Genomic DNA, 12,534 nt, shown 5'->3' with positions numbered 1-12,534 from the left:
ACTGCTCCACCAGCCCTGGGACAGCCCCAAGTCTCCAAGCACAGGCACTCGTGTGTGCCGCAGACATGGGTCTCGCTGTTCTGTCAAGGTCCCTTGTAGACAGTTTTCCAGCGTTGGGGCACACTGGCTCCCAATGCTTGGTGCTCTGGGCCTGCCCATGGCCTCAGGCTTCCCACCCCTACCCTTTGCGCAAGCAAGTGGCAGCTGCCCGGAGCCGCAATGGCACTGCTGCCTCCAGCTGCCAGGTGAGCTCCTGGGAGGCTCAGTGCTAACCAGAAACAGCCTAGGCTGCTGGCTGAGAACCTCCATCTCCTTGCAGAGGCTTCCAGTTATGTGAGCACTGTGCACTGGGGCTGAGGCCTGCCTGGAGAAAACTGGTTCGAGTGAGAGGTGGGCCATGGCTGGACGGTAGCTCAGTCCACAGCTCAGACCGAGGAGGCCTGAGGGTGTCAACTATGCAGTTGCAGACATAGGCAGTAGGAACAGCAGTCGCGGCTGTGTGGGGATGGGAGGTGGACTTCGGGCCCACTCAGCCTCCCACCTTTGCTCTTCCTTAAAGATACAGGCCATTCAGCACCCATGACTCTGAGAACATCTGTTTCTGTTTCAGACCCAGCTCTGGCCTGTGGCTTTGTAAAATGGATAGGGACAAGTCCTCCAGCCTCAGAATTGATCCCAAGGCAAACACCCAGGAGGGGAGGTCCCAACTTAGCACCCCCAGATAATGGGTCAGCCAGAGAGGGAGCAGCTGTACCTTGAACATGGTGCCTGCCCTGAGGTGCAGGGTTGCTGGGGGACAGTTGTCCTGTCCTGTCTTGCTGTTCCCAGGCCAGATGCAGGCAGCTCCTGCCCTCTTATGACCTGATGGTTCATCCTGGATCTTGTGTCTGACTTCTCACCTCCAAGGTGGAGCACTTCTGCTAGTCTTTTCGGGGTGCATACTGGGGAAGGACTAGGGGGACAGGCCTGGCTGTGAGCAGCCATGGGTCTGCACAGCGCCATGGCCTTTGTCTGCTCTTCTCTGCCAAAGGACACGGTTACAGCATTCTTGAGGTTATTCTGCCTTTTCGCACTGGGCTCTTTTCTCCTCGACTGGAGTTTCTGACTGTAGGGCAGGCTTCTGGGCTTTCTGCCTTCCTTGGCTGCTAAAGTGCATGTGTTTCCAGTCTTCTCGGCCTCCACAGTCTGCAGTTTGCATCGTGCCTAAGGGCCTAAAGAGTTTGGTTTTCTGTGGTCATGTGAATCTAGTCATTTCCTGACACATTGACACGATCGTGTCGCTCTTGATGTCACCTGGGGTTTAGCCAAACCCTGGTTCCCCCAAACTCCTTATCCCATAGGACCAGATGCGTGACAGCAGCTTCCCTGGGCTGGCCCTGTGCTCAGAGCGCCTGGCCGGGCCTCCACACACCCTCCTATTCCAGCTAGCATTTAACACACAGAGTTGTTAGCGATGGGACCAGCCCTGTCTCTGTGAGTAAAGCTCAACTGAAGCGGCGGGTGGCAGTCAGTGCCCCTTGGCTGCTGACTGGCTGCTCCAGCTGACTCTGCTGGCTCCAGCCTGCAGGACGTCCTGTCTCAGGGTTTCGGTGGGAAACTGTTGCTTGTGTCCATTCACAATGGCAATGGCCACCGTTTTTAGCTCTTAGTAGTGCAGGTCCTACTCAAGCCTTTCTGTGTGGACCCGTGCCCACAATAGCCTGAGGACGCCTGGGGAACAACCACATTTTCAGCACAGGCCAGGCCCCTTGAGGCCGCCTTCACCAGGCCAGGGCACTTGCTGAAACCATGAACTCTCAGCCTGGTCCTCAGGTGCTCATGGCAGGTGACCTTCCTGCCAAGCAGCCCTTCCATACTCACTGGCCCCACGCAGAGGTCCTGATCTGGGAAAGAGGCAGGAACCCTGGAGCTGGGAATCCTGCCCAGCCCTAAACGGGGAGTTGTTCAAGAAGCTTGGAGAAGGCTGAGTATAGTTGTGAGTAGAAGCCTTCACTACCGCACCGTTACACACACGACACTGGACTCTAGCGGTCGAGTTTAATTCCTAGAGCTAAATTTCAAGTAAATAATCCACATTTACTGTGTGTGTGTTTTTTTCTTTCTGAATGCGCAAGTGTAAATAGTATAGTTTGCAGTGCAAAGTCCTTGGCAATAACTTGATGTTGTGTATTATGTGAAACCAACACTGGATTGTCCTCCCTGCCCGGGGCACTCATCACATGTGGGACTCTGGACTTGAAATCTTCCGGCGCAGTGGAAGCAGCTGGTGTGTGTGGACTGTCCCCAGGGCCTCCCCAGGAGATGCCCGGCATCATCCAAAGGGACTCTGCCACTCACCTACTCCGACAGGCAGCGCCCATGCTACGCCACGCCACACCGTGGCTCCTCACTGTTGGACTCTGCTGTGGACTGAGCCTCTGGTCTGGCTGCTGCAGTTTGTAATGCCCTCACATGTTGCATTTTCCTTCTCTGGATGAATAAAAATAAAGCTTCTGTCTTCAGCAGCAGCGGTGGGTTGCACTGGTCTCCTTAGGGCTCTTTCTGGGCTCTCGCCATTGTCCTGTGTGGTAGAGGCACCCAGCGTGCCTGAAAGCGGGGAGAGGACAGTGCGGCTTCTGGTGGCACTGCATCTGTGCCTGGCCTGCAGCACCCCGCTCTGCCCCTGGTCACTCGGCCAGGAACTTGAGCCCAGCAACTGGCACGGATGAAGCGGATGAAGTCTGAGCCGAGCTTGATATTCACGCATCCATTCAATCCTCCCAACTGCCCCAGCATTGGCACCACCGGGTAGGACAGGAGACACACTCAGAGACCTGCACAGATTAACAATTGGCTGCCAGAGGCAAAGCTCTTTGCTGTGTTCATTCCCAAGCAAGATTCTTGCTGGGGAGCAGCTCCCAATCGGATGCTTCTCTGAAGCAGGTGGAGTCCACTTAGCTTACAGGTAAGTGGGGGGAGCCATGTGGACAGAGAAGGCCAAGTGTCTCTTGCCTTTTTTTTTTTTTTTTTAAACCGTGAGGGCCTCCTCCCTGCACCATGGCAGCTTACACACTCCCCACAGCAAGCCTCCGAGTTGTGTGTCTGGTACAGGGGCTTCTTGGGCTGACACAGGGTAATGCCATGGCTTTTCTTACTCTTGGCCCCAGGAAGATGTGGAGCCACTGGAGGCCAAGATTATGAGCCCAAGATTAAAACCTCACATTCAAATCAAAGGGGACCAGGGACGTGGGTAGCATCCGTGTGAGAAGCTGTGAAACTGCTGCTAGATGAGGAAGCAATGCAACGTTTGGTAATGTTCTTAGATGTGGAGTGAGTGAGTCAAGGGTGAACTCAGTATCTGGGCAAACTGCACTGCAGTGTGTTGCTTGTGGCCAAGAGTGGTAGCAAAACTGAAGTCCATCTGGCTCCTTGCCCGGCCCTTTTAAAGAAGCTGCTAGTGACAGGAGGCAGCTGACTTCTTCCCCGGGAGAAGGGCAGACTTGGGCTTGGCCTATCACCTCGCCACAGTCTTCCTCATTTTTGTGTTCCTTCACCCCCTTCAATGAATCCCGCACAGCTCTGAGCAAGGAGGGCACTGTGATCCTTCTTAAAAAATTCTAACTTTGGGGTCATTGGGTAGAGAGAGCCTAGGCAGGTCTGCATGATGCCTGGTCTCCCAGGTCATGTGTGGCATGCACTCTGCACTTAAACCACATGTGCAGCCCCCTCCCCTGGTCCTTGAGGGTAGAGGTGATGAGAGTCCCAGGGCTAGGAGGGGCCTGTCACTTGCTTCCTCCCTCCCCTTGACTGGCTGAGTCTGTTTCCACTCAGGGCTGGCTGGCTTTCATCGCGAAGAATGACGCTCAGCAAGGACGACGATATGTGGGAGGAGGCTATCAGCGAAAAACGGGCCCTCTCTGGTCCTCCAAAGCCTTAACACCCTTTCCTCCCTCCTGCCTGTCTCAGGGAGGGGCTCTCATACCTTCTGGAATTGTCTGCAATGATTGGGGAGGGGCACAGCATACATGGGTTGTGGCAGAGCGTATGACGCTGCTAATGGGGGACAGGAAGACAAATTGGTTGTTACAAAGCAATGCTGTTTTTACCAAAATATTTAATGAATATGCTTGTTAAAATAAAACCAAAAGAAATAGTAACACAATTTTTACTTGTTTATATTTCAATTCATAAAGTCGACACACAAGCTACCTAGCACAATGTCCACTCACCTAGTTGGAGATGGGCTTACAGCTGTTTGGGTAACTGAACGAGAAAGACAAGTGGAGGGGCCGGTGTGAGTGTCAGAGGTTGCCACGACCTCCCCAGTACCTCAGCAAGCATTAGTACAGACTTGGGGTGAGGGGGGTACAAAAACCAAGTGTCTATATACAAACCAGTGCTCTTGTAAAAGCCTGTCGGCTATCACCGTATAAATTAAAAGTATTTTAAAAAGGTGCTGACCCCATCCGTCCTGCTTCATTCCTTAGGCAGAGTCTGCACATCCAGGTTCCCACCCAGCCCCCTTCCTGGGGAGGCCCTGGGCAGCAAGGAGTGTGACCCACAGGCCAGCAGGACGGGGCCTCGCCGCATGTGTGCCCTGCATGTACATACTCATGGACGCATGAACACACAAGTTCAGTGTCTTCTCATCTGGCTTGTTGTGCGAAGACTCTTGGAACCTTGAGGTTCAAAGGGAGCACCTCAGGGTGTGCAGCAACAGCCAGCGGGGAAGAGTGCAGAGCCGGGCACGGCTGGAGTGAGTTAAGTGCCAAATAACCACAGAAGGAAGTTGTGCGGGTTAGTCTTGGTCAGGGGTTTCAACACTGTAAGTTGGGGTCCGTGGGCGAAGATAGATATATATATATATATATATATAGGCATATATATATATGTACACACACATATGACACATAAGCAAAATAGGATTTGTCCACGTGATTCTGACAGTTCAAGTCACCCAGCCCAGCCCTGTGTTACTTTGGCAGCTACCACTAGAACAACAGGAACCATGTGTAATAGTTGCATAGAATTGACCAAAAACAGGTGAATATGCCAAACCAACTTCCTGTGCATCACATAGCTGAACAAAAACTAGGTGGCTTCAACTACCGCCAGGAACCCTCCTATCAAAGTGCGTCTTCACGTCTACTGCGATGCCCTCTGCTGGCACCAAAACGTAAGAATTAGTCCTTACTCCTCCCTGCCCTTCCCTCACCCCATATATATATTTATATATATAATATGTATATTTTCTTAAAAAAAAAAAAGGTTAAAGGTTTAGAAAAAACCCCAACAGCCTGAAGGATCCCCAAACTGACCAGGCCACCATGGCCCCTGGGCCAGGGGCTATTGCAGCCCCCACGCTGACCCCCCCCAAGGCAAGGAGTGCTGCTCTAGAGCAGTGGCCGCGCTAGCAGGCCTGTTAGTGTCAGTAGTTAAGAGGGCGCCCTACCCTTGCCCCATGGAGGCTGGTGCTTTCGTGAGCTCTGGTCCAAAGACCTACCAACATGCGTCTACGGATCAGACTTAGCTACATCCCGGCCCTGGGACATGTCAGAGTCACACATCTGGCCAAAGAAGGCAACGAAAGGTGTCTTGTTTGCGGAAGGCCGGCTAGGGGCAGCGGCTGTCTCAGCACGTCTCTTTCCCTTGAACGCCAGTGGCTGTCTTGATGGAGCTCAGTGTGCGGTTAAACCACGTCTTCTTGGCTGCCTGGACCTCATTGAGGGCGAGGCCTAAGTGGTGCTCCAAGTCCTGCAACAGGAACAGTGTCGTGAGCTAGCTGCAAAGTCAATGACCTGCCTCCCCAGACTAAAGGGAAAAAAACCACCACCAAAAATTGGCTCACAAAGCCTCTGAAGGTTCTTTGAGATGGTATGAATAGATCTGCAATTCATAAAGCTGGGATCCTTAATTAGAACCTCATTTCTTGGGGCTAAAGCAATAGTACAGTAGGGGAGGGCAGTTGTCTTACAGAAGGCTGATCCGGGTTTGATCCCATATGGTCCCCTGAGCCTGCCAGAAGTAACCCCTGGGGACCGCTGGGTGTGACCCCCCCCCAAAACAAAACATTTCTTGCCACTTATAAAAGTTTCTTTATGAGAATCTCCCTCTCCTGTACTCCTGTATGCCAGACAGAACTGATGCTCCAACTGAAATGGCATCATTACCTTTAAAGCCTACAAGTCCCACCCAGCACGGCATGTGAGATGCTTCATGTGTGAGCTGGGCCCTCTTTCGCACAGGGTCTCTCCTGCCACAAGCCCTGTTCATGCCCTGACTCTGCACAGACACTGCTGCTGCCTTGGGGTTGGGCTTCTGGAACAGCAGCCACTCTGACCACATCCCTGCTTAGCTGCTGCCTCAGCACGTAGAAGAGGGCCTGGCAGAAAGAGCAGGTGCCTGGTGGATGTGTGTGAGGCAGGGCTGCCCCAAACTTAATTTCCTCATACATGATCCCCAGGATGATTCCTGGTGCCAGTGGAACCAGCAAGTACGGACTCATACTGATCAGGTGGCATGTCCAAAGTCACTAGTCAAGGGATGGGACTGGGAAAGAAGCCCTCAGAGTCATGGCTGAGCCGTGTCCTTGCATTCTTTGCCATTGGCGGAGAGCGGCATACCCCATGCTGGTCAAGAATCACATTCTAGTGGTGCTTGGTTCTGGGGAGCCAACGTGCAAGGCAAGCACCCTACTACTATCCTATCACTCCAGCCCCTCCATGCATTGTCTCATTCAGACATCTTCAAACAAAATTCTTATCTGCAGATAAGCTAGCTTAGGGGTCAAGAGTTGTTAAGGCCAGAGTTTGCTTGGGGCAGCTGCGATTTCAAAGCTAAGTAGAATTGCTTTACCACAGAAGACTCCAAGCATGATGGGGAATTCTTTTTGTTTCGGTTTTTGGGTCACACCGAACAGTACTCGGGTTACTGCTGGCTCTACGCTCAGAAGTCGCTTCTGGTAGGCTTGGGGGACCACATGGGATGCCGGGATTCAAACCACTGACCTACATGCAAGGCAAAAAAGCCTTACCTCCATGCCATCTCTCCGGCCCCATGATGGTGAATTCTTCAATGCTAATCATATAAACAACAGCGAATGCAAGCATTGAGCTGCTTTCCATGAAGTTTGTGACCAAAGTTGATGAAACAGGTTTTGACAAAGTTCCAAAGCAGACAGAACACTGCGGTGGTTTTCTCAGCTCCCCCAGGAGTCAGTCTGGTCTGCACGCCCGCCTGATGAGGCCACTGCGCCCGGGGTACTGTGATGTCCAGGCCCTTACCTGTATCTTACACTCAGCTTCTACCAGCTGCAGCTTGGTTTGCGCCAGTTCCAGCTCCATCTCTCTCAGTTGGTTCTTGAGGGCCTCCTTCTCTTCATCTGTGTCCTCATCCACAACATCCTTGGCTGAGCTGATGCCCTTTATGCGTCCTTCTTTGTTGAAAAACTCCCGGCAGCGCTCGCAGTCATCCACTTTTTGCTGAAAGGGAATTTCGGACATGAGGACAGAGGCCCCTTGGCCAAGTGTGACCAGTTGGGAGCCAGCCTCTCATTTCAGGATGGCGGCTTTTTTCTTTTTTTTTTGGCCACATCCATTTGATGCTCAGGGGTTACTCCTGGCTAAGCACTCAGAAATTGCCCCTGGCTTGGGGGAAGGAACCATATGGGACGCCGGGGGATTGAACCTAGGTCCTTCCTTGGCTAGCGCTTGCAAAGGCAGACACCTTACCTCTAGCGCCACCTCTCTGGCCCTAGGATGGCGGCTTTTGAAAACCAAGGGTTTTTTTTCCTTGGTAAACTGGCAGACTATTAAAAAGGCCACCTAGAACAATGAACATAGTTCCATTTTGGGTGTGGGGTTGAGTGATGGTGAAGGGTGCTTAGGCCACACCTGGCAGTGCTCAGAGGCTATCCCTGGCCCTCTCTGCAAGTGCTTGCCATATATCCATCCCTATAGGCACAGCTGGGAATTGATCCGGAATCAGCTGGACTGGCCACATGTTATTATTCTGATCCACTAAAAATGCTTCTATATCTTGGAGCCAGAGTGATGGCACAGTGGTAGGGCGTTTTACCTTGCACGTGGCTGACCCTGGGTGGACCTTGGTTGCATCCCCAGCATTCATATGATCCCGAGCCTGCCAGGAGTGGTTTCTGAGCATATAGACCCAGGAGTAAGACCTGAGTGCTGCTGGGTGTGGCGAGCTTACGCACGCACGCACGCACGCACGCACGCACGCACACACACACACACACACACACACACACACACACACACACACACACACACACACACACACACAGGGGTTTCTGAGCACAGAGCCAGGAGTAATACCTGAGCACTACTGGGTGTGACCCAAAAACCAACTCTCTCCTCTCTCTTTTCTCTCTTCTCCTTTCTCTCTCTTCCTCTCTCCCTCCCCTCTCTCTCTCTCTCTCTCTCTCTCTCCCCTCTCTCCCTCCCCTCTCTCTCTCTCTCTCTCTCTCTCCCCCTCCCTCCCTCCCTCTCCCTCCCTCCCTCCCCCCCCCTCTCTCCCCTCTCTCCTTTCTCTTCTTATGTCTTAGTCCAGTAAACAGATGTCTAGGAATCTTGACTAAACAAGCAGTGCTGTTAAATTATGTACAAGGGTTTTTCACTAGAGTTACAAGCCAAGAAAAAAGGATGATAAACTAAACTACTATGAAAACTTGGGGAGAAACTAAATGTACCACATTGTATTTAATAAAGAAGCAGGTTACCCTAAACAGTTGAAACTTCTGTAACACAGGCATAAGGTTAAATTTTGGTCAAACTAGGACACAAAGGTATATAGACAAAAAGAGGTTACATAACATACCTGTACGTCCATAGAACACACTATTTGTCAAACCATGTTACTGTTTGTAAGAAACCTATTCCTTGGAAAAAATATTTTTTCAATCATGCCTCAAAAAACTATGACTTCACCATGAAAAATTATTTTGTGTTTAAACAGAACAGAGACTTAAAGAATATATATTATATCAAATAGTTAATAATGTTGGGGCTGGGGGGCCAGAGAGACAGCATGGAGGTAAGGCGTTTGCCTTTCAAGCAGAAGGTCACTGGTTCGAATCCCAGCGCCCCATAGCTTGCAGGAGCGATTTCTGAACATGGAGCCAGGAGTAATCCTGAGCACTGCTGGGTGTGACCCAAAACAAAACATGTTGGGGCTGGAGTGATATCTAAGTAGTAGGGCATTTGCCTTGTATGTGGCTGACCCTAGACAGACCTGGGTTTGATCCCTACCATCCCATATGGTTCCCCAAGCCTGCCAGAAGTGATTTCTAGAGTCAGGACTAACCTGAGTGCTGCCAGCTGGGACCCAAAAACAAACAACAAAACAAATAGTTAATAATGCCTGCTACATTATGGACTAAAACTATTTCTTTTCCAGGGAGCATTATTAGTTTTCGAATCAGTGAGTGGGTCCTTCCTTCGACGTGGACGTGCTCACGGCCGAACAGTTGTCCTAACCAGGCCGGGGCTCACCTTGCTCTGGGTCAAACAGGGCCCTGAGCACAGAGCTCCCCCACATCTCTGAGTTGTGTGGTGAACTTCTTTAGCAAGTATCTTGTAAACCCTGACAAGTTCACTTAACGCAGGAGTTTAACCGCAGCAACAAATCAGCAGCCACACAACCGAGTTGCAGAAGGGGCAGCCCGAGGCAGCGAGCCAAGATCAGTGCCACAGCCACACTGCAGCATTCAGAAAGCCTTTTTAACCTTTAACCTTTTTTGTTGAGTTTTGGGACAACCACATTCATACTCCTGGCTCTATTCAGGATCACTTCTGAAGGTGCTCAGGGACCATGTGGGCCAATGGGTACCGAACCTAAACAATACGGGGGGGAGGTGGAAACTGGATCATAGTGATATTCAGGAATTACTCCAGATTAGACAAATAGGCAAGGCAAAGTGTAGCATTGCTGTACATATATACTGTATGTGTGTATGTATACATACTATTGCTATATCACACTGTGCCATTGCTCTGGCCCTCAAATAACTTTTTACAAAATGTACAGTCTAGTTATGCAGAGGCTGACAGTTCAAGTTCCTGTATGTTTTAAGTTTGTGTTTTGAGTGAAGCCGGCCTGCTCTGTTCCCTTCCCGAGCAAATAGGCTGTTTGTCATTCACGGAGCCCCAGGGTGACTGGTTCCTTCCCAAGTGCCTGTCATCTGCTTGGGAGATCAAAATAAACTGCCCCGTTCCCAAGCACCAACTGCAGGGTTTCCCGGACCGCCAAGTGAACTCGGGCATGAACTCTGAGGGAAAGAAAGGAAGGCTTACCCGAATCTTCTCAATTTCTACTTTATTAGCGGTCTGCTGCTTCTCCAATCTTTCGCTCAACTGAGAACAAATCTAAAGGGGAAAAGTAGACGTGAAATGGCAACCTGTGTTCACTGAGCCAGGATGAAGGAATGCTACATAGAAGCCAAAGATTCCAGATGGTTCCCACCCAGGGTGGCTGTCCTGTGAGAGCTCGGCTGAGAGGAGCGAGGTCCGCTCGCTGGCCTGAGGAACTGGCCAGTGTCGTAATCAGGTCCAGAGGGCTGTTCACACCGCCATCCTCTCTCAGGCTAGAGGTGGCAGGAGGTTCCCACAAGGAAGGAGTAAGAAGACCAACTAGAACTGGCCTGAGATGTGAGTGGCAGGGGAGCCGGTACTACGTCACATGGCCCCACATGGCCCTGTGCAAACACAAGGCCGTGACTAGATCCCAGAGATGCCCCGGAGTACTCTGTACCATGGCTGCTTTTCTGGAAGCACTTTTTACACCCGGGGTGTGATGCCTGGGGTCCTCTCAACATGACCATGTGCGACTTCCCTACACCTGGCATGCTGAGGGTTCCAAGTCCCCCTACGTACCAGCTGAGAACGAGTGTGGCAGGGATAGAGGTGGGGGCTGTGGCCAGTGGGGTGGGAGCAGGCAAAGCTTGCCAGGGTGTGCACTTACCTGCTTGTAGTCACCAATGATGGAGCTGTTCTTCTTAATCTCAGACTCAGCCTTGTCAAGCTCCCGCCGGCACATTTCTTTTAACTGCACACAGAGAAAGAGAAGGAAGAGAGCAAAACGTTTGGAGGAACCAGAAAGAAGACACTCCTGACTTGGCTGAGTGCTGCTGGGCTTGCTACAAAGTGTCGCCCCTCCTGGAAAGAATGTTCCTTTACTTCCCTGTTTCAGAAACTCAGGAGAGCCAAAAAAAGTCCAAATCCCTGAAACCATTCAACCCTGTTTCACCCAGGCCTGAGTGGAGAGGCACAAATCAAACAGAAAAAAGCCCTCCTGGGCCCTGGGACAAAGGAAGAGAAAGACTCAGTCTCCTCAGCATAACCACAAGCTGAGGAAGAGACAGGCATCTGACGACCTGCTGTGGCTGCCAAGTACCTCCACAAACTGGACAGGGTGGGGACGAGCAGAGCCCAAACACTCTTGGCAGCATCTGCTTGCGTTGGGGCCCAAATACTCACCCTCTTCCTTTTTCAACCCAGATGCTGACACACAGGAAGCTTGCCTGCCCTAAGATGTGCTTTACCCAGCTGCCTTCCCCTATGGTTGAATTATTAAGAACCCTTTTGCCTTCCGCATGGCTAATGGAAAAGGCCTTTTGGAGAAAAACCAAAGTCAAATGTCTTTGGGTCCTTCGGTGCCAATGGGAAGCCACCAGCTAAAATTCCAGATACCCAGCACCAGCATGACAGGAGGATAGGGAAGACCAGGCAGGGCACAGGGCACCCCTCACCTGGGCGGACTCCCCTTCCAGCCGCCTCTTCTCCTCTTCTGCGTCAATCAGCTTCTGCTTGGTCATGAGCAGCTCCTTGTTCAGTGCATCTGCCTTCTCCTCTGCCTGAGACAGTGAACCAGAGTTAAACTGCGGGTGGGTGGGGTTCAGGGGATTACCCCATTTGGAACGATGGAAAATGTATCAAGCCAGGGGATGCTGGGCCGAAGGACATACATAGATCTGGCCTTGCAGCACAGTGGCTCAGGGTTCAGTCTTTGGACTCCTATATCACAAGTCCCACTCCCTGCCTTTCGGGACCAGCTGCCTCCTGGAGAGGTGTCTGAGTGGCTCCCAGAGCTCAAAGTCACAGAGAGAGATGGTCCAGGAGGGTGCAAACAGAACCGAACATCATAGAGGGAATTCATGAGACATTCTGATTTTCTTTCTCTAAGTGCTAGTTCTTCCTGCTTCCTCAAACAAGTGCTATTTTACTTTCAGCATGGAAGGAGAAAGGTTAATTGGTCTCTGTCCTGGACATTCTTTCTATGGGCTGAGTGGCCATTCTAGAACCCCGGGCTTTTCTAAAGGCCTGGCGATCGAACCTGTGGGTCCGAGTGAAAGTGGCTTACTCGGGCCTGGTAGTATGAGGTCCAAGAGCAGCTACTCCCAGGTTAACTCAGAGTCGCTGGAGCTCGGCAGAAGGGAGGGGGCTCTAGGCACGCACTTAATGCAGGGAGTTTCGTCATTGGTCCTTAGAATCAACTTCCAGGAGCCATGGACCACAGTGTGGGTGTAGCTGAACTCCT

At 51.5% G+C, this 12,534-nt stretch overlaps 1 protein-coding gene across 3 annotated transcripts in view; it reads right to left on the bottom strand.

Moving 5' to 3' along the window:
* Positions 1-4,075: 4,075 nt before the first annotated feature.
* The window catches only part of RABGAP1 (RAB GTPase activating protein 1), a 175,560-nt gene continuing 167,101 nt past the window's right edge, over positions 4,076-12,534 (bottom strand). For all 3 annotated transcript variants that reach the window (XM_049774125.1, XM_049774126.1, XM_049774127.1), the window contains 5 exons: positions 11,747-11,851; positions 10,960-11,043; positions 10,293-10,364; positions 7,263-7,460; positions 4,076-5,733 (listed from right to left, as the gene is read on the bottom strand). In XM_049774125.1, the coding sequence (XP_049630082.1) occupies positions 5,611-5,733; positions 7,263-7,460; positions 10,293-10,364; positions 10,960-11,043; positions 11,747-11,851 (582 nt within the window). In that variant the 3' untranslated portion in view covers positions 4,076-5,610. The remainder of the gene's footprint in view (positions 5,734-7,262; positions 7,461-10,292; positions 10,365-10,959; positions 11,044-11,746; positions 11,852-12,534) is intronic.

Source organism: Suncus etruscus, chromosome 5, assembly GCF_024139225.1.
Source record: "Suncus etruscus isolate mSunEtr1 chromosome 5, mSunEtr1.pri.cur, whole genome shotgun sequence".
In the NCBI taxonomy this organism is placed as follows: domain Eukaryota; kingdom Metazoa; phylum Chordata; class Mammalia; order Eulipotyphla; family Soricidae; genus Suncus; species Suncus etruscus.
Note: the sequence above shows the minus strand (reverse complement) of the source record. Positions and strands in the feature narration are given on the sequence as shown.